At 39.0% G+C, this 21,705-nt stretch overlaps 1 protein-coding gene and 1 pseudogene across 3 annotated transcripts in view; one reads left to right on the plus strand and one right to left on the minus strand.

Annotated features, from left to right (window-relative positions):
* PINX1 (PIN2 (TERF1) interacting telomerase inhibitor 1) overlaps nt 1-12,495 on the minus strand; it is an 85,193-nt gene extending 72,698 nt beyond the window's left edge. The window contains exons 1-4 of one of the 3 annotated variants that reach the window (XM_004766065.3): nt 12,317-12,495; nt 6,308-6,417; nt 4,480-4,572; nt 2,679-2,757 (exon numbers count right to left, since the gene is read on the minus strand). In XM_004766065.3, the coding sequence (XP_004766122.1) occupies nt 2,679-2,757; nt 4,480-4,572; nt 6,308-6,417; nt 12,317-12,335 (301 nt within the window). In that variant the 5' untranslated portion in view covers nt 12,336-12,495. Of the gene's footprint in view, nt 1-2,678; nt 2,758-4,479; nt 4,573-6,307; nt 6,418-6,693; nt 6,992-12,284 lie in introns of those variants that run through there. The other 2 variants (XM_013063297.2, XM_045078390.1) reach the window with 2 other exon arrangements.
* A 2,108-nt stretch (nt 12,496-14,603) lies between these two features.
* LOC123391565 lies at nt 14,604-16,245 on the plus strand (annotated as a pseudogene).
* Nucleotides 16,246-21,705: the final 5,460 nt, after the last annotated feature.

A 21,705-nucleotide genomic window follows, 5' to 3' on the forward strand; every position in this document is an offset into this window, starting at 1 on the left:
CACTGATATATACCCAACCCACACACATGCATTTCCTCTATATTTTTCTACAAAGGCATGCCACACATATGGTTTTTCATCTTCCTTTTTTTTACTTTATAATAACTGAAGATGATCCATCAGTTGTATAAGGATCTCAAGTTTTATTTTTATCTTACTGCCAACAAGTACAGCTATTTATAATGTTTATTATCTTAAGAGCGTTCTATTTTTTTTACCTAGGGAGAAACCACACTATTGCCTTTGATTTCATTAATGACAACTAGAAATAGCCTAAGTATCAAGCCCAAATCCATCCACCTATAAGTATCATTCTTTCTTGGTGACACTATATTCTAATTACTATAAATAATCAGAGGAAATATTCTAGTTTGGAGTTCTAGCTCTACAAATAACAACAATAATAAAGATTATAGCAGCTAATACTCATTAAGTACCTACCATAGGTTAGGCAGTGTTCAAAGTACTTTAGTTATAGCAATATATTTAATTCTTACAATCACCTTCTGAGGATGGTAGTATTATTTCCCCTCCACCAAGAATGAAGAGACAGAGATGTTCAGTAGTTTACTCAAGGTCACACAAGCAGCATTGCAATAAATCTTTGCAGAGTTGGAATCACACTATAATTTTACCAATTATCAGCATATCCTGCTAGCTACCCCCTAAGCAGGGATTGTCCCACATAGTTACATATCCTCATGTCTAACTTAGGATCCAGAACACAGCTCAACAAAGTTTGCTGAACTTGGCTAATTTTTAATTTTATTCCACAAAGTTCTTCCTCCTTCAATTAACAAATATCTTTTGACAGTTTACTACAAGCCAAATATTATGCATAGGGAACAGAAAGAAATTCCTTATAAAAATGTTTGCAGAATACAACTCAACAACAACAACAAAAAAAACCCAATTCAAAAAGGGGCAAAGGAATTGAAGACATCTTTCCAAAGACATAGAAACAGCAATCAAGTATATGAAAGGATGTTGAACATAACTAGTCACTAGGGAAATGCAAATCAAAAGCATAATGAGGTATCGCCTCACACCCATCAGGATGTCTGCTATCAAAAAACAAAACAAAACAAAACAAAACAAAAAAACAAAACAAAAGCAAACCACACGAAATCAAAAACCCAGAAAAACAAGTGCTGGCAAGAATATGGAAAAACTGGAAGCCTTGTGCACTGTTGCTGTGAATGTTAAAATGGTGTAGCCATTACAGAAAATACTATGGCAGTTCCTCAAAAACTTAAACATAGAATCTCACTACCATGAGATTCAGCAGTCCCACTTCTAGATATACACCCAAAAGAACTGAAAGCAGGGACTTGAAGAGACATTCATACATTCATGTTCATAGCAGCATTATTCACAATGCTCAAGAAGTACAACCTAAGTGTCCACTGAAGGATGAATGATAATCAAATGTAGTCTATACATACAATGAAACACTACTGAGCCTTAAACATGGATGAACCTTGACAACATTATATTAAGGAAAATAATCCAGACATAAAAGTACAGATACTCTGTGATTCCACTTATATGAGGTACAAAGAGTAGTCAAACCAAGAGACCAAAAGTCTCTCAATGGCTTGAGACAGAAGAAAAGGGAGTTAGCATTCAATGGGGGAAAGTTTCATATAAGATGAAGGGTTTTATAGATGGATGGTGTGGTGGTTGCACAACAGTGTAATGTACTTAATGTTACTGATCTGTGCACTTAAAAAATGGTCAAGATAGTTAATTTTATGTTATGTATATTTTACCACTATTTTTAAAAATCTGCTTGCAGAAGAGCTAACAGTCTAGATTTCTTCAATGAATATCCAGCACAATTAACTGAAGTTACATCCTTGCCTTCCAAAGAGCCATGTGACGAAAACAGTCCCTTAAACTCTAAAATTCGACCAAAGGCCTATAAGTTTGAGGACTATACCTTCTATGCCCTTCCCCTCAACAGCATTTTCTTTCTGTTAATTTAATATGGAATGTCCAATATTCAATTGTTTCATTTCCAGTTCCCAGGCCTTGGATATACAATTTCTAGTACTGAGCCATTGTAACAAATTTTACTATATACCTGAGCATTTTGAATTTCTGACATATATTCAAAATACAATAAATTTCATGAGGTAGACTCAATACAAAAGAGGTTTTTCTATTAAGCCTTTGCCAGCTGCTGGTTTGTGGTCCCACTTGGTGTTTATTGCTTTGTATTTTTTTTTTCTTGTTTTGTTATTTTAAAAACAAGTTTTTGGTTGCTAGAGTGGAGGTGGGTAGGAGGGATGGGGTGGCTGGTAATGGACATTGGGGAGGGTATGTGCTATGGTGAAAAAATAGATAAATAAAGAAAATAAAAAGAAAATAAAACAAATGAAAAACAACAATAACAACAACAACAACAAAATAAGTTTTTAGTCACACACAAGGATCCCTGGAAAGATCACTTGACTGTAAACTGAATGGATTTATCTTGTCATTCTCAAACTTCTACGGGGAAAAAAATGGTGAAAGCACCATTAAAATGCATACAGAAATAACTATTTATAATAGCTTCAATTAATTTTCAGATATATTATGCTTACAGTAAAAAAAGTTAATAAAAATGTTTTAAATTAAGACATTATGTTTTCCATAGATCGAATGGATAACAAAGCAAAGATTTTTCCTACCTGTTATTTCCTGCCCATGGCAAGTGTTCAGCTCAGCCAGAAGCTGGTTAAAATCATCCTGATGAGCAATCCAGTTATCCTGAAAATATCCGAAAAATCAAAGGCAAGACTGTAGTTTACATATACCAGTTGAGATAAAAATATATTTTGGAATCAAGGAAATCTGGTTGTTAATGTGAAATTTAAAAGTTTCATCAAAATATTATGTTATAAATTTGAATGAAGAAACAATATAAATTTGAAATGTAATTTAGTTATATTAATATGAAAAACAGACTTTAGGGCATCCGGGTGGCTCAGCTGGTTAAGAATCCAACTCTTGATTTCAGCTCAGATCATGTATGATTCAGGGTTGTGAAACTGAGCCCCATGAAGTGCTCCCCACTCAGTGGGGAGTCTGCTTGAGACTTTTTCTCTCCCTCTCTCTCAAATAAATATTTTAAAAAATTCAAAATTCAAAATTTTTTTAAAAAAATGGGCTTCTTGGAAGCTTAACTCCTGATTTCAAATATGGATAGCTAATCAACAGCCTCTGTGCTAAGCATTAAAATAAAGCAAAATAAAATGTTTATTTTTCTCTCACTATGGGCATAGGTCAAAGGAAAAAAGCAGTGACAGACTTCAGGGCTCTCTTCTTGGATCATCTGCACTTAAAATATCTTGCCCAATTCTATTTGCTCGCATCAAACCCAATTTTACAAAACAACCCTGAGGAAAGGAGTAGGAAAGACTCTCAAGTTCCCTGGATCAGTCAGCACCTCGTAAGGTGGTGCTAATACGTTCATGCTAACAAAAACAATTGGACTTTAAAAGAGAATGGGCCTCTTCAAAACAATCTGAACCAATGGGAAGCAAGGCATCAGTTTAAGAATTGCCTCACACATACTTTTTAAGAATGCTAAGGGTTAAGGCATAATAAATTAAGTTTACTTGGCAAATTCCTAAAAAATTAAGTCTATCCATACATCTATCTCTCAACAATTACCTTCAAAAACCAACCTCATATAAACTCTTTGTTTAGTGGTTTACAATTTTAGCTATTAGTCCAGAAAATGTTAGCTACTCTAGTCTATCACTCAACAAGATTACTACCTCGGGTCTATTACTCAGTATATTGAATAAAAATAATTTGGGTTACCTAAAGCAGTTCTCCTGATTTTCTATCAGATTCTGTTAGCCGTAAAAATTTAAGAACAAAGCTTTCAGCTTAGACACTTTCTAAGGTAAACAGTAATACTGAAAATGAAAAACATGATGGGCCATTAATTTTTAATTATGGTGTTATTTTTTCCAAAGCTACTGGTATTTAAGGGGAAATGTGAATAAATTCAGCCACTGAATACCAGCAGTCAGAAATCAACAACTGGACATAAAAAGGTCACCACTTTCTTGCCGAGAAAACTTTTAGCTTCTTTCTGAAACCAAACACCACTGCCTTTTAATAATGTAAGCAAATGTCGGAACAAAGGTAAAGCTGAAAATGCTCTTCTATACTAAAATGCGTACAGAATTATAAATATTCTAAAAAAAGTACATTTTTTTTAAAGTTTAACAATAAAGCTAATTTGGATCTCTTATACATAAGCAAGTAAAGAATCCCATAAGGACAGTAAGGCCAAGGTGAAGGCACTGACATGATGAAGAGACAGCTTAGTTATGGGCTCTTTAGTTAACCACAGCATGAAAGATACACACTTGAATAGTTGAACACTGAACAATTTGATTGGATTAAAATGTTTATATTTATTTAAAAAAAGCAAATCATGCAAGGAAAACCCCCAGTAGATACACTGTTGCTCACTTCATTATTGATTGTAGCTCCAAGTCCCAGGTGGTTATTTTTAACTTGAACTTTAATATGATCTGTAGCTCCTTGCTCCTGAGCCCCTAAACCCTGTGGAGATCAACAGAAGAATGTTAGCATTCTTATCAAGTATCAAGACAAATCGCATCTTTCCTCCTTTATCACCCATTTGATTAATAAATATCCAGGAGTGAGGCAATATCCTTACCCTCAAAAAGGACATAGTCTAATGGATTCTTACAAAGTATGTCTGTAATACCAATACATTCACAATAATGAATACTCCTTCAAACTGACACCCACTCCACCACTACGAAGAATAGGTCTTTTCATGATGCTCAAAATCAGAGTACTACCACCAAACCAAAGGAAGCCCATTAGAGATACTGCAAATCTATGGTTCTCTCCATTAAATAATTTTATAAAACAACACTGAGAAAGTAGGAAGAGGAGATACCAAGTCCCCTGCATTAATTAACACTCATCTAAGGTCCCAGAGAAGTTGGTATACTAAGAAACTAAAAGGTAACCAGCACCATTCCAGGTAAGTGGATTAAGAGAAAGTAAGATAATAGAAGAAGATAAACCTCACAGGACCTTGGAAATTATGCTAGGAATTTGGATTTAATTTTTTAAAACAATGGGAAACCACTGAACTTCTATGCAAGGGAATGCCACAATCTAATTTCTGTACTTTAGAAGGTATTGTGGTTGTTGTTTGGCAAATGGCCCAGAGGTAGAAAAGAGGGAGGGGAGGGAAGCAGCTATGAGGCTGCCACAGTGATCAGGGAAAGAGATGACCACGGTCTGTGGCTTAGGACAGAGTCCCAGGGTGAGAAGAGTAATGACTAGGGAGGTGAGAAATGAAAGAGGTAGAGGAACTAAGCATGCCCATTTGCAAAAATGGAGAAGACCTGAGAAGGAAAAGACTAGGGCGAGCAGGGCGGTGGGGTGGATCAAGAATTTTATCAAAAAAAGATGAACTTGAGACACTCAAGTGGAAATGTCAAGCAGGCTGGTAAATTTACAAATGTGAAGTTCAGAGGACATTTCTGGACCAGACGTAGAAAAGCATTCAGAATTTAGACAACTCCCAAGCATGTTCTGGAATGAAAGAGCTCACCTGAGCAGAGTACAGAAAAAGCCTGGGGCTGAACCTTGAGGAGCTCCAAAGCTCCAAAGCCTGGAAGAGGAAGAGCCGCAACACATTTAGGAGTGGCCAGTGAGGGAGAAGGAAAAAAGAGAGAGGAGGGTAGTATGTGGAAGCCAAGACAAAAGTATTTCAAGAATAGTCAATTACTATACAATACAATATAGAATTGTATTACTATACAATTACAATAGTCAACAGCCAAATGCTGCTAAGGGACTAAATAATGTGAGAACAAAAAAGGACCCACTGGATTTGTCATTAAAGGTCATTAAAGACCTCTGCGAGAACCATTTAAAAACAAAGATATCAGTAGAAACCTATTACAGTTGGGAATAAATGGAGTGTAAGGAAAATGAAAAAATGTGTATTCTAAGCTATAAAGGGAAATAAAGTATTACTCTAAGCAATATAAAATCCTGATGGATTTAAGTATGATTCTAAGTGCAGCTAATTAAAAGGTGCAATTTCTGAAAGATGCTAACACGGCAGTTTAAGCGATAAAGAAAACTGACATCTGTGTTCAATTCTAACTTTATCATTACAATTTAGTTATTTCTCCAAAATCAGTTATTCATCTAAAACATAAATTTCTCCCAGTCTTCAAAGAAAGATGCATCCTCCTGATTGGCCTTTTTGCATGGCTCCAGTTTGTTTTGTTCTTTTCCACTGTACCTTTCCTTTAGACCACCCCATCTTCTCTAGCAGCCTCTGGCCAAACTTAGAATCATCATTGCTCCATGCAGTGTTTCTTGGATCCACAGACCACTTCTGCTTCCGCCGACCTGGAAATGGCAAAGTATCTCATCAGTTTACCTTTCACAACTGGAAAATACAACACAAATACTCACAAAACCTATTACATACACACATGCTTGCAAAAAATGTGACAAATGATATGTTTTATTAGATACAGATATTGGATTCAGCAGATGAAATATCAGATTAGACCACTTACCCTGGTTTTCCCAATAACTGTATATTCTCAATATACAAACTGGCCTAAGAATAACAATGTTCCCTCCATACATGACAAACAGAAATACATGATATGCCATCACCTGGCCTCCCAGACTCAGATAAAGGCAGCAGCTGAAAGCACCTGTCTTCATGGGCATTGACACCAGGAGCAGCCACCACTCCAGCTTTCGTTGGTGTACAGCACGGACCAAATGCTCTCCATGCATTATACTTCATTTGCACAGTAACCCAGTGAGGATGGGTATTCTGATCTCCATTTTTCAGATGAGGAAATCTGAAGCTTAGAGAAAGAAATGTGCCTAATGGCCCCAAGCAAAAATCAGAGCCTCTATACAAACCAAGGTTCAACTGATGTCAAAGCTTATACTTTTATTGTTTTTAAGATTTTTATTTATTTATTTGGCAGATCACAAGTAGGCAGAGAGGCAGGCAGAGAGAGGAGGAAGCAGGCTCCCCCACAGAGCAGAGAGCCCAACGAGGGGCTCAATCCCAGAACCCTGGGATCATGACCTGAGCCGAAGGCAGAGGCTTTAACCCACTGAGCCACCCAGGTGTCCCCAAAGCTTATACTCTTAATCCACAGTCATAATGATCTTGGGGAGGTCAACTGTACCCTTCACACACATGATCTATAGATACTCTTAGATCCTATACTATATAAATATTGTATACAATATATCATATATACTACATAATACTATAGATCCTTTGTCATTCAAATACCCTAAAGCCACATGACCCCTTCTCTGAACTTCCAGTATAAGTTATCTGCTTTTCTGGCATTTAACTTACATTCTTCTGTATTGCAGCCATTTACATCCATCTCTGATGTTATCTTTTTTCTTTTTTTTTTTCCTGATGTTTTCTATTAGACCATCATTTCCTTATGGCTCATATTTGTGTGATTCTTTTTTATGTTTCATTGCAAGAAGTAGAAAACACTGCACCCATAGCAAGTGTTCAGAAAACATGTGAATGAATGTATGAGTAAATTTGAAGAAAGAAAGGAAAAAAGAAATGAGGAAAGGAAGAAAGGAAGGAAGGAATACAATTAAGGGAACTGCTTTGAATCTCTTCATATTAAGAATTTTTTAATGCATATCAATAACAGTGTTAGGAACTCAAATTTATCACTGTAGGTCTTTTCTTTAAGATTTTATTTATTTATTTGAGAGAGCGAGAGAGAGCAAGTGAGCGTACTCCTGTGCGCACACAAGAGAGGGCAGAGGTGGCATTCCGGGATAATGACCTGAGCCAAAGGCAGATGCTTAATCACCCCATCACTGTAAGGAAAATTACTGCAGAGATAGAGAACCTCAAAAGTTCACAAAACAAGAACACGAACCCCCAGAGTATATTGTGGCCAAGTGAGAAATTTGCAGGTCAAATGTCATTATTATTCACCTATGGCAGCAACCAAAGTACAGAATCTCACTATCAACAAGAGCCTGTAACTTAGTCCATCTTTTTGTTCCTTCCTTCCTTTTTCCCTCACTCCATCCCTTCTTTCTTTAAGAATGACAGACTGCCATGTGCAGCAACCCCCTTTAGATGAGTTTGGAGTCTTAGAAGCTCGATTACCCTACATCCTCCTACAACGGACCTTGAGAGCTTGTTCAGAGGTTGCAAACTATTGCCTCTACTAATAAACAACATGCCAGATAATGAGCTTCATTAACCAGTGTTCTGTGAGGCTGTTTACTGGTGTGTGCGTCATAACTCATGCCTCTATTCAGTGCTTGCCAGGGGGTTCGGAATAGGGCTTATATGAAGGGGACATTTTTGAGAAAGAATAAGGCCACTCTTTGCAATAAGAACTACAACAGTTTATGTTACATATGTGTATACAGCAGACTAGAGGCCTTATACAAAAGATCCCCAAGGTCAGTTTCTTTTCCTTGCAGAAATGTCAGGTATCCTCAAACAATGGAGTAGGACAGGGTTTCCCCAATGAGGATGTTAAAGGGGGGAGGTCCCATTAAAATAAAAAAGGGCAAAAATGGGTGAAACAAAATTTAACAGTGTTCCATATTACAGACTTTCCCAGAATGTTTAATATGCAGATGTGTAGCTCCTCCCAGGGCAAAGCAGGCATGCCATGTTTCCCAAATTTATTTGATCAGAACCTTACTTCCCTGAAACACTCTCTGGCTCTAGTGCTGTAGAAGTTTCCAGGTTTGGGAAATCCTGGCAAGGAAAAAAGACTGTCACTGGTCTGTTCAGACTGGATCAAGATTTACATGTGCTTTGTTATTCTTATTACACAGTTACTCTGTGCTTAGAAGTCAGCTTTGCTAACCCTGTGTGCAAAACAGAACATAGCAGGCCTCACTGCTATCCTTTGAAAGGCTTGCTTACAAAGTTGGCATCTTGGCTGGGAACTTGGGTTTCAGGAGGGTTCCTGGCATTCTCAGAATTGAGGAAGGATTCACTATGCCTGTTTATACAAACAATATGGCTTATACTAAATACCTGGCTTTCCTTCTGGGAGTCTGGAATTTGGCACATGCCAAGCAGAGCCTGCCTACATGACCAGCCCCCAGTAAACATGACACCAGTCCCTAACTTCCTTGGTTTGCAACACTATACAAGTGCTGCCACAACTTGTACTGGGGCAATTAAGCATGTCCTATGTAACCACACTGAAAGGGAACTCTGGAAGCTTGTGTCTGGTTTCCCTTCGACTTAGCTCCAGATATCTTTTCCATTTGCTGATTTCATTCTGTATCCTTTAACTGTAATAAATCTTCATCATGGCTGAGTACAACTTTCTGCTGAGTCCTGTATCTTGAATTTGAGCAAATCACTAAATCTGGGATGGTCTTGGGGATGCCTGACACTATATGGAACAGTAGTGTAAGAGTAGAATACCCTGAATCTGCAGATCACTACTTGGATGATGTGTTTAACTATCCTATAGCAAGGACTCCTCTTATTTAAAGATCTAACTATAGATGGTTCCATCAGGATGCTCTTGCAGTAGCCCCAATAAACAACTCTCCATACAACATCTGTAACAGATTTGACTTTCCAATCACTCCATGCCTAATACCACCTGGCTTATGTCAGGATTCAGTTTACTCTGAAAGGTGTATTGAGTTCCAAGAGTAATGGGACAGAAGTTTTATCTTTTTTTTTCTTTTTCAAAGGACACTTCAAGATATTCAAGAGCCAAAATATACCATCCATGTACCATATATTGTTTTTTTAAAAAAATTCAAGAATATATTCAAAATTAAGGAAACTGCAATATTAAATCTTAATAACATGAACATTAAAATCCATTAATCATAGTGTGACTTGACTACAAATATGATGATTGGAAGTACCAAAAACTGGTCTTAAGAAAGAAAGAATCTATGAAAAAAGTAATAACTTGATAAAAATCCAGGTCTGAAACTCCAGATGATGTAACGCCTGGGAAGTGAGATCAACAAATTAAATTCTTGTCTTACACAGGGGAGGTTTATGTAATCTAGATTTCTTGTCTTGCATAAGGGAGACCCAAGAAAATAACACTTGATAATTACAAAAACATTAAATAAAAATATTTCTGAGAAACAAAAAAAAACTTCTAGATTTTAAAAACAGGATAAGTGCCTATGGCAAAAAGAAAAGAAAACAAAGTATAGTCCATATGGCAATGGAAAACAGAGGAAACAGCATGCCTAATGAATTGAAAATTTTCACTAATGTTAAGTGAGGGAGAAAACAAAACTATACCTAAAGAATCACTCCAATTTTATAAACTATCAGAAAAAAATAATTGCAAGGGATTGAAAATATGAGACTAGGTCTTTTCTTTACTCCTATTTTCTTACTTCTTTTTTAAAAAATATTTTATTTATTTATTTGACAGAGATCACAAGTAGGCAGAGAGGCAGGCAGAGAGAGAGAGAGAGAGAGGAGGAAAAAAGCAGGCTCCCTGCGGAGCAGAAAGCCCGATGCGGGACTCCATCCCAGGACCTAAGATCATGACCTGAGCAGAAGGCAGAGATTTAACCCACTGAGTCACCCAGGTGCCCCTATTTTCTTACTTCTAAAATAAGAACACCAGTTCTGGGGTGCCTGGGAAGCTTAGTTGGTTGAGCATCTGACTCTTGGTTCTGGCTCAGGTCATGATCTCAGGGTCCCAAGTGCTCTGCACTCAGTAGGTAGTATGCTTGAGGTTCTCTCCCTCTCTCCTCCCTAAAATAAATAAACAAATCTATTTAAAAAATAAAATAAGAACACCAGTCCTAAAAATCCATCACAAGGGATGCCAAAGGCATAAACATAGCATGTTATTTTAAAAGATAACAAAATATATTATTATGGCAAAGATTTGAAAATTTGGAGTCACGGTGGGGAGAGAACTGAAATATTCCTTGAAATCTTGCAATTTGAATTACTGATGTCTACAAACAGCATTTCACATCTGTATAACAAGCATTTCATACTCTGAAATGTTTTCATGTTTGCCATCTCATTGATTTTTTTAAGACAACCTAGTAATGAAGATAATAAAATAAGTTTTTTAATAGCTCTGCAGAAACTGATCATGGAAAGAGACATAAATGAATAGCAGAGCCAGGGCTAATGTGCATGCTGAATTAAGCATATATCACAGAAAATAAATCAGAAGAGATCCTAGCAGCCCAAGTTCCACAAATGAAGAAACAGAGCCCAGTCAGTCTAAAACATATTCTTCAAAAACAATAGGAAACTGCTGGCTCAGTGACAAAAAGGTAAAGACACAGAGATAACTACATTGAATTTGTCACTTTATAGCTCAACCACTCAGGGCAAATTATTTTCCTCTAAACCTGGATTTTAGCCCTGTAAAACTGGAACGGTGCCTTCTCCCTTACGTTGTGTGCTCCCATTCTCCCACCTGCTTAGATAAGAGGATGCGGACAGCATTTATTTCACAGAATACTCGTGTGGCTGCTGTCGGTCTGTTAAAGCCAGCTGCTCCTGTTCATTGCACACTACACACTTTTCATGCCCAAAGCACGACTGACTGCCATCTGGTGGCAGGCACCCTTAGCTACAGATACCGCTCAGAAGTCTGCCTCTGAAGAGAGGGAATGAAGGAGCTTCACAAAGTGAAGATAAAAGTCAAAGGCAAACTGAAGTAGGATGCGGCGCTGCAGCCAACACATCTGTCATGCAAGAATGTTAACAATGCCAACTAAGTCCAAACCGCCCGTCTTACTTAGAATCACTCATTAGTCCTGCATCCCCTAACAAAGGCTAATTTCTTGTGTTTGATGCTTCTAAACCCCTTGCTTTTCTTTCTCCGGGTTCAATACATCTTCGAGAACGGAATTTCACTGCCTGAAGAGATTCTGTGGCCCAACCGCCTCTTTTTAACCAGAGGAGGCCAAAGCCCGACGAAGTTGAAGGAACAGCTCAGGGTTTGCCCGGTCGGCGTCCTGGCTCCCATTCGAACCACCGCGCGCGGGCCCAGATCTGAGCGTAAGGACAAGAGTCTCACGTGGACACTTGCAGCCTCTTTCACTAGTAGACGGGTAGCTAACTTCCGGGAAAGGCTGGGCTGGGTATCTCCGCGGCAGGCAGGGCGAGCCCAACGCGGCTTCCCCGTTCCCCGGCATCCCCCGCGGCCCCCCCCTCCGCGACGCGCCGGCGACCCGCACCCCGCGCCACTCGGTCCCGCCGGGCGGGTCACCTGGAACCTTCACCCTCGCGCCCTCCACTCACGCTCAGCCAGCATCGACATGTCGAGAACCTGGGGCGCCTCGAGCGTCCGGACCTGAGCGGTGGCGGCTATCGACCTGCCAGCGGCTACCGAGCTGCCAGCTCCCGGCAAAGTTAAAACCACCGGACTCGCAAACCAGGTGGACAGGAGCGGCCAGGGCGCGTGCTGGTGACGTCAGTGACGTGCGACCGGCTCTGGACCACGTGGGGGCGAGTGGGCGGGACGCGAACGTTCTAGGGGCGGGGCGAAGGAGTTCTGGGAAGGGAGGGAGCGCGGACGCCGTGGGGAAGAGGTCGGAGGTCTCCAAATCTAAAGCCCGTGGACAGAAGGGTATGGGTTCATTCGCTTGAGCAAGTTCCTGTACTAAATGATTGGCCATACTTAAACCCTTTCTGAGAGTGGGTGCCACAGGGCAAGCGCTCAGTGGGGTTATCTGTATCAGTCTCAGTATTGATTACTAAATGTCAAGCATGGTTTCGGGAAATAAAACAGGAACTCTACCCTCTGTTAGCTCACAGTCTCGGGGAAAGAGATATGTAAACAACAGCCTTTAGGGCTGTCAGCGTTTTAAAACGGTGTGTATGAGGAGTTTGACAAACTCTCCTGGAGGGGAAGACCTTGCACTGTGGTGTCCTACCTTTCTTAATGTCCTACCTCTGCCCTGTGAGAGAGACAAATAGGTCAAGTAGCTATATATCTACCTATCTATCTGTGGGATCCCAAGTTAAGAAGATAACAAAATGTGGCAAAAATTTTGTCTCTAACATGATGTCTTCAACAAGACTAAGTTGTTTTGTTTCTTCTCTTATATCGTGCATTCTGGAACTTTGCCTTTGTCGTAATCATCTCTCTATCCATACCAACACCTAGCAAAATAATTTGAGTATGGCAGGGGCTCTATAGCCATTTGTGAATTTTAACGGAAGTGTCTCAGTCTCCAGGGGAGTTCTAATTAAATTCTGGTGATGAGAATCTTAGAAAGGACATCTTCTTGTACATGTGACTCTCCAGCAAACTTCAGGTGATAGTATAGATAGAAGTCTTTCCCCTCATAAGTAGAACATAAAGAAAGCAGCCAGGTACCACAAAAAGCTGTATGAAGGACTAGATTCCTGTTCTAGATGAATTTGCCCTTTAATAAGGAGTCAGACAAGCAAAGTTAACTTCTCTAGTTTCATAAAAAATCAGAAAAAAAGAAACAAAAGAAATTGTTACTGCTTGTTGAAACAAAAGCAGTAGTTACTGCTATTGGTGAATACCCAGGAGCTGGGGGAATTGAGGAGAGGAAAAATTAATGGAATATTTATACCTAAGTCAGGGAGCCCATAAGTTGTGCCACAGAAAACAAGATGAAGGTAGGGAGTTGGACTCTAAGTTGGACTTAGAAAGGCAGGGTCATCCAGATCTTTGGATAATTAGTTGATCTGTTTGATGAGGCCAGAGAAAATAAAAGATAGTTACATGAGTGTGGAAAATAGTGAATTGAAAAGAAAGTAAAAATTTTCAAGCACCACATTTGTTGGTATGTGATTGTAGGAAGACCATTTTGTCTTTTGGATGGTCAGAAAGACTGAGACAAGTTTGTAACTCTGTTGCCATGTTCCAGGTGATAAACAGTCAAAACTAAACTAAGATTGTCAAGTGCGGCAGTGAATGGCAAGGATTGGTTGTGCCTTATGATTTGGTGAGCTCCATTTCCTGGAAATGTTCAGTTGGAGGCTGCAAAATAATCCTAGAGAAGGTATTCTGCATTTGGGTGAGTGCAGGATAGACTAATGATGTCCTAGGTTTGTTCCAACTCCAGCATTTCTTGTGCCTACGAAAAAAAACTGTGAAGATTATCTATTGAAAAAAAAAAAAAGCTACTGTCAGGTGTTGGGTTTTAGGAAAATACATAGAATCCTATTTATATGTTTTAAGTTGTCAGCTGGGAATGAATATTGTTCTTTTAAAAATAAGGTGATTCAATGTAAGACATTCAGTTTTATTCTTCAGTCTCTTTCTTGGCAGACCCTCTCAGAGCAGTGCTTCTCAACCTTTAATGTGCATGTGAATCATCTTAAGATTTTACTAAGATGCAGTTTTGGGTTCATCAGGTCTAGGATGGGACCAGTAATTCTGCATTTCTAATAAGCTTCCAAGGATGTGGGTGCTGATGATCCACAGACTTGACTTTGTGCAGCAGGCCATCAAACAACCAAAAGTAAAGTACACTGTGGTTAAAATACACTTTTTTCTTCTGTTCAAGAAAAGTCCTTTATAAAGAACACCTTTAGGTAAGGCTGACAAATGCTTTCAGTATACTCTAAAGACCTGAACCTAAGAGGTACTTGGTTTTGACTTAGTTCCCTGCCTTCAGTCAAGCAAAGACCAAGATCAGAGACAGATGATTGCTACTTCTTTTCTTTAGCTCTGGCAAATCACAATCAGTCCTCCTCCCCTGGCCCCGCCACTGCACACACACAATTAGAAAAGCTCATTACACATTCTCTACAAATGCAAAAAAGAATTCTCATACGTTGTACTACATCTTTACCCTATATGTCAGATATATCACTAAAAATTTTTAAATATTTTTAAAAGTTTTTATTTTATTTTATTTATTTGACAGAGAAAGAGAGAGAGAGAGATCACAAGTAGGCAGGGAAGCAGGCAGAGGGGGAGGGGGGAAGCAGGCTTCCCGCTGAGCAAAAAGCCCAATGGGGGCTCTATCCCAGGACCCTGAGATCATGACCTGAGCCAAAGGCAGAGGCCTAACCCACTGAGCCACCCTGGTGCCCCATCACTAAAATTTTTATCTATAAAAGATATAGAACTGAATCTTGCTGGTTAAACTTAGCTCATTCCTAACAGGCACCAGGCTAGTACAGTGCAGGGAGGGGGGAAGCAAGGAGGGGGGAGTCTAAATTCTGCTACCAGCTTGCAGTGTGATCTTGCGCAAGTCATTCACCTCTTTTGATATCACTGGTCCAATCATGAAAAAAGAATGATCACTGAGATTATTTCCAGGTCTGAAAGACATAAAATTAATCTGAAAAAGATAAGTGATATGAGCATTAATAGGAATAAAATATAACATTAAGGAGCTGAGATTTTGAAGCCAGACTTCCTAGGTTCAAATCTTAACTCTGTCACTTACTAGCTTTGGTAATCTACTGTGTATTTTGGTCAGATTACTTTACTGTCTCCTTCCTCTTTATGAAGAGGAACAATGAGATGATATATGTCAAGTACTTAAAATGGCTTGTGGCACATAGAAAGCACTCAATACAGTACTCAATAAAGTGCTGTTATAATTCTAAAGGAAATAGAGGTTAGAATGGTTACTTCAATAGATACTTATTGTTTCAGACATTGTGTCCACTGCTGGAGTTACAAAGGGGAACAAAACAGCATGACCCCTATCCTCATTGAATTTGCACAGAAGACAGACATTAATCAAATAACCACATACATAAATATAAAATGAGATCTGAGATAAATGCTGGAGAGAGAGAGAGAGACATGAGGCTAGGACAGAATATAAGAGGGGATTTAACTTAGGAAAATTCAGGAAAGCTTCCTTATGGAAGTGAGAATTGTACAGCACACAGGAGGCCAAAGTCTCCACTGTCCTCTCCAAACTGAACCCAGAGAGTCTGGAACTTGAACAAACCTGGAGACTAACATCTGTAAGCAGTCAGTGGCCAATGTCTTCATCATCTGTGACCACATGTACACCGTCAGCAGCTACTCATCACCTGACGCCAGCTTTGCCTTTGGCATAGGCATGAGGCACAGCAAGGCTCTCCTCATCTTACTGATGAACCATACAGCAGCCTCATTGACTACAAGCCACTGGAGAAGAAGCTCTTCGCTTGGGACAACTTCAACATGGTCACCTATGACATCAAGCATTCCAAGATGTGAAAAGCCTACCATATCTGGAAGGGCAACAGCAGGTAATGCTTAGGGCTCCTGAGGGGAGAGCCAGCCAGCCAGAGCCCATGCTGCTTTCGTCTGCTTTTTAAACTTTCATTATTAATCCAGAACAATCGATGTCTGTTATCACCATATCTGACTGTGTGGAAATAGCTGTTTGGGGGATTTAGAGAGTTTTACCATAGATATTCTTTTCTTCTTTCAACTTTTTATTTGTTTGTTTGTTTGACAGATTGAGAGAGAGCGCACAAGCAGGAGGAGTGGCAGGCAAAGGGAGAGGGAAAAGCAGGCCCCCCCGAGGAGCAGGGAACCCAACATGGGGCCTGATCCCAGGACCCTGGAACCATGACCCGAGCTGAAGGCAGTCACCTAACCAACTGAGCCACCCAAAATAGTTCAAATTTTGCGGTGTTGCTGGGCAAATCTATAATGCACAGGAGTCTCTTCATGAAAACCACAAGGCTTTTTATAAAAGGCCCTCACTGGTAAAGAGGGTATGTTTGGGGGATAAGAGTTTGGGCAAAACAGCTTGTCCCATGTGGCATCCAGGGCCATCCCCTGCATGTTGCCTGGTTACCATAACCCACAATGAAAAACAGCACTTCTAGAAGAGGATCAACTCTCTGGCTGATAATGAACATATGTCTAGTTGGCTTCTAATGTGTCATGTATGTCCAGGGTCTATTACATAAACTTTGCCCTGTTAAATAAAGTGATCTTATATACCATCCTCTTTGGAAAAAAGGAAGTGAGAAGTAAATTAAAACATAGCCTCTTCCAGGACTTGATATGGCTGAATGCAGAGCAAGGGAAAGGCCCAAGAATTGAGTAAAGGCCAGTTCTTAGAAGACCTTGTAGGTCATAATAAGGATTTGGGTCTTTGTCTTAAGAGCTATGGGAAACCATTTAAGAATTTTTAAGTAGGGGAGTAACACACACTGTAGTCTCTAAAAGGTCCCTAGAGCTATTGTAGGGACAGAACAAACTGAAGGGAGAAAGGTGTTTATAGAGAGTTCAATTATCAGGCAATTGTAGTTAAGGTGAAAAATGAAGGGGGTTGTCAAAGTGATGATGAGTTGTTGGATTCAAAAGACTTTTTAGAAGGTAAGGTTGATGAGAATTGACTATAACCTGGATATTTTGGAGTTGAGAGAGAGAAATTTGTCAAGAATGATCTCAAAATTTCTATAACTGAAATAGTGGCATTTAGAGGATGATGGTGACCAGCTGAACTGGTCAGTCTTCCTCTTGGCAGTTTGAGCTAGGAAGTAGAAAGAAGCAGCAAGGTAGTAGAGATAGGTGTATAAAGTACATTTTTTTTATTTTAACTTTGTTAAACTTTGTTTTATAGTTTGTGATGATTCCACTTTGAAAGGAAAGAAAGGGTAGTAGAGGGAGAGATGTTTCAATGAAAGAAAAAATTTCTACAGAACATGCTTATAATTATCTCTCCCTGGTGAAAGAGAAGTAAAAGTCACACTGACTCCTGGCAGCTGTTCTTTTTATTGTTTATTTTCTAAGCATTTAGAATAGAAGTAAAATAAACCTACCCTATGACCCAGCATTTCCACCCCTTTGTATTTACTCAAGAGAAATGAAATGAAAAGAAATGAAAGCATATTTTCACAAAAACACTTGTACAAGAATGTTCATTGAGACTTTATTCATAATAGTTAATTATTATCTATTAATTATTAATTATAATTAATAATAATAATTATTATTATTAGTGATCAGCACCTGGAAAATGGATAATTAAATTGGCACATTCCTACAACAGAATACTAAGTAGTGAGGACAAACAAACCATAGAAACACAATGACATTTAAAAATTCTTTTAAATTTTTTGTTAACATATAATGTATTATTAGCCCCAGGGGTACAGGTCTGTGAATTGCCAGGTTTACACACTTCACAGCACTCACCATAGCACATACCCTCCCCAATGTCCATAAACCCAACCACTATTTCCCTACCCCCCTACCCCCAGCAACCCTCAGTTTTTTTTGTGAGATTAAGAGTCTCATGGTTTATCTCCCTCCCAATCCCATCTTTTTTCATTTTTTCTTTTCCCATCCCCCAAGCCCCCCACATTGCCTTTCAAATTCTTCATATCAAGGAGATTATATGATAATTGTCTTTCTCTGATTGACTTATTTCACTCAGCATAATACCCTCTAGTTCCATCCACATCGTTGCAAATGGCGAGATTCATTTCTTTTGATGGATGCATAGTATTCCATTGTATATATATACCAATTCTTCTTTATCCATTCATCTGTTGTTGGACACCTAGGTTCTTTCCATAGTTCAGTCACTGTGGACATTGCTTCTATAAACATTTGGGTACACATGCCCCTTCAGATCAGTACATTTGTACCTTTAGGGTAAATACCCAGTAGTGAAATTGTTGGGTCATAGGGTAACTCTATTTTCAAATTTTTGTGGAACATCCAAGCTGTTTTCCTGAGTGGCTGCACCAGCTTGCATTCCCACCAACAGTGTAGGAGGGTTCCCCTTTCTCCACATCCTCGACAGCATCTGTCATTTCCTGACTTGTTAATTTTAGCCATTCTAACTTATGTGAGGTGGTATCTCATTGTGGTTTTGATTTGTATTTCCCTGATGCCCAGTGATGTGGAGCAGTTTTTCATGTGTCTGTTGGCCATCTGGATGTCTTCTTTGCAGAAATGTCTGTTCATGTCCTCTGCCCATTTCTTGATTGGATTATTTGTTCTTTGGGTGTTAAGTTTGATAAGCTCTTTATAGATTTTGGACACTAGCCCTTTATCTAATATGTGGTTTGCAAATATCTTCTCCCATTCTGTCAGTTGTCTTTTGGTTTTGTTAACTGTTTCCTTTGCTGTGCAAAAGCTTTTGATCTTGATGAAGTCCCAGTAGTTCATTTTTGCCCTTGCTTTCCTTGCCTTTGGCGATGTTCCTAGGAAGAAGTTGCTGCGGTTGAGGTCGAAGGGGTTGCTGCCTGTGTTCTCCTCAAGGATTTTGAGGGATTCCTTTCGCACATTGAGGTCTTTCATCCATTTTGAGTCTGTTCTTGTGTGTGGTGTAAAGAAATGGTACAATTTCATTTTTCTGTATGTGGTTGTCCAATTTTCCCAACATCATTTGTTGAAGAGACTGTCTTTGTTCCATTGGACATTCTTTCCTGCCTTGTCGAAGATTAGGTGACCATAGAATTGAGGGTATATTTCTGGGTTCTCTATTCTGTTCCATTGATCTATATGTCTGGGCTTTTTTGCCAGTACCATACTGTCTTGATGATTACAACTTTGTAATAGAGCTTGAAGTCTGGAATTGTGATGCCACCAACTTTGGCTTTCTTTTTCAACATTCCTCTGGCTATTTGAGGTCTTTCCTGGTTCCATATAGATTTTAGGATTATTTGTTCCATTTCTTTGGGAAAAAAAAAGAATTGTATTTTGATAAGGATTGCATTAAACATGTAGATTGCTTTAGGTAGCATAGACATTTTAACAATATTTGTTCTTCCAATCCATGAGCATAGAATATTTTTCCATTTCTTTGTGTCTTCCTCAATTTCTTTCATGAATACTTTATAGTTTTCTAGGTACAGATTCTTTGCCTCTTTGGTTAGGTTTAATCCTAGGTATCTCATGGTTTTGGGTGCAATTGTAAATGGGATTGAGTCCTTAATAATAATTGGTGTAGAGAAATGCAGCTGATTTCTGTGCATTGATTTTTACTGAATGCTCGTACAAATTCTAAGAGATTTGGAATGGAGTCTTTTGGGTTTTCCACATAAAGTAACATATCATCTGCAAAGGGTGATAGTTTGACTTCTTCTTTGCTGATTTGGATACCTTTAATTTCCTTTTGTTGTCTGGTGGCTGAGGCTAGGACTTCTAGTACTATGTTAAATAGCAGTGGTGATAGTGGATTTCCCTGCCCTGTTCCTGATCTTGGAGGAAAAGCTCACACAGTGACATTTAATGGGCTTGGCAAACCATGGCCTACAGCCTGGCTACTTGTGTTTGTAAACAAAGTTTTACTGGAACAGTCAGGCCCACTCGTTTATCTTTTGTTGGGCTGTTTTCTGGCTACATCAGCAGAGTTAGATAATTTCAAGAGATAGGTCCCAGAGGCTAAAATATTTACCACCTAAAAATATTAAAAGAAAATTTGCTGTTCCCTGAATTAATCTCAAAAACATGGTGCTCAATGAAAGAAGTAAACACTCTATGATTCCATCGTTTATGAAATTCTAGAAGGGCAAAACAAATCGAGGTGTGAAAAAATCAGAACACCTGTTGTCTCTGGGGGAGTGGAGCACATATTGACTGGGAAGGGTCACAGGGAAACAAGGGTGATGATGGCATCATAGATTTTGATAACCATTTGGATTACACAGTTCAATGCCTTTTGGGGGGGGACTGAGAGGTGTTCTCTTGTGATTTGTACATTTTATTGTGTAGACAAGGAAAACACTGTTAGCAAACGTTGAAACTTAAGTAACAACATTTATGCTGAACTATTTAGGGGAACATGTTCTGATATCTGTGATTTCCTCTGAAATGCCCCCAAAATAGGTGGGATTAATGGATAGAGAGAGGATAAATGTGTGAATGTGTGATACAACAAGTGTAGTAAAATTGCAGTGGATGTTCTTGCAGCTTCACCTCATGCTGGAAATTTCTCATAATAGAATGTTGGGGACAAAAAACAATACTGGCAATGTGTAAGATCAGGATGTTTTCATTTACATAAATACAAGGGCTCAAAGATAATATTGTACCAACCTCTAAATAAGATAGAGAAACAAATCCAATAGTAGATAGACCCTCACTCCTTTTACAGGGTTTTATGGAAAAATGACCCATTAAAAACAATTCCCTTCTTCTTCTAGAACAAACTTGCTGGACGTGCATGGCCCCATCTTGATGGCCAAGAGCTAAAAGTTGGGCCTGTGGTCATGAAGGAAGTTGTTGTAGTATCCTTTCTGTTCAGATGATGCTCACATATATATACCCCAACATTTGACTTTTTCTTGGATAGTGACCCAGTACAGTCAAGTTTTGACTGAAGAAGACTCACCCACATTGCCTCTGCTTTCATCCATAGCCACATGAATAGAGGTAGTGAGAGGGATGTCCTCACAATGCTAGGGTCCTGTCATGGGATCACAACCAAGAGAATGGATCTCATTGTCATCTCTGTTCTCAAACCCTTAATGTAAAGTGTTCTCAGTTTGGTTGAAAGTCAGGTGACTTGAATGATCCATGCCAGAAACCATTCTGTACAACAGAAGCAGCAAGATGATGCACAAAGAGGAAGAATATGGAGATTGTGAGGGGTGAGGCTTGTTAAGGTGGGGCATCATTCGGAATATTCATAGCTTCTGTTGATGTGCTAGAGCCACTCTGGTTCTGAGCAATTCTCATTCCTTCACTTTCTGCAAGGTCCAATTATTTGTCTTTTTTTTTTTTCCTC

Source organism: Mustela putorius, unplaced genomic scaffold (genome assembly GCF_011764305.1).
Source record: "Mustela putorius furo isolate JIRA1106 unplaced genomic scaffold, ASM1176430v1.1 tig00000242_pilon_pilon_pilon, whole genome shotgun sequence".
NCBI lineage: Eukaryota > Metazoa > Chordata > Mammalia > Carnivora > Mustelidae > Mustela > Mustela putorius.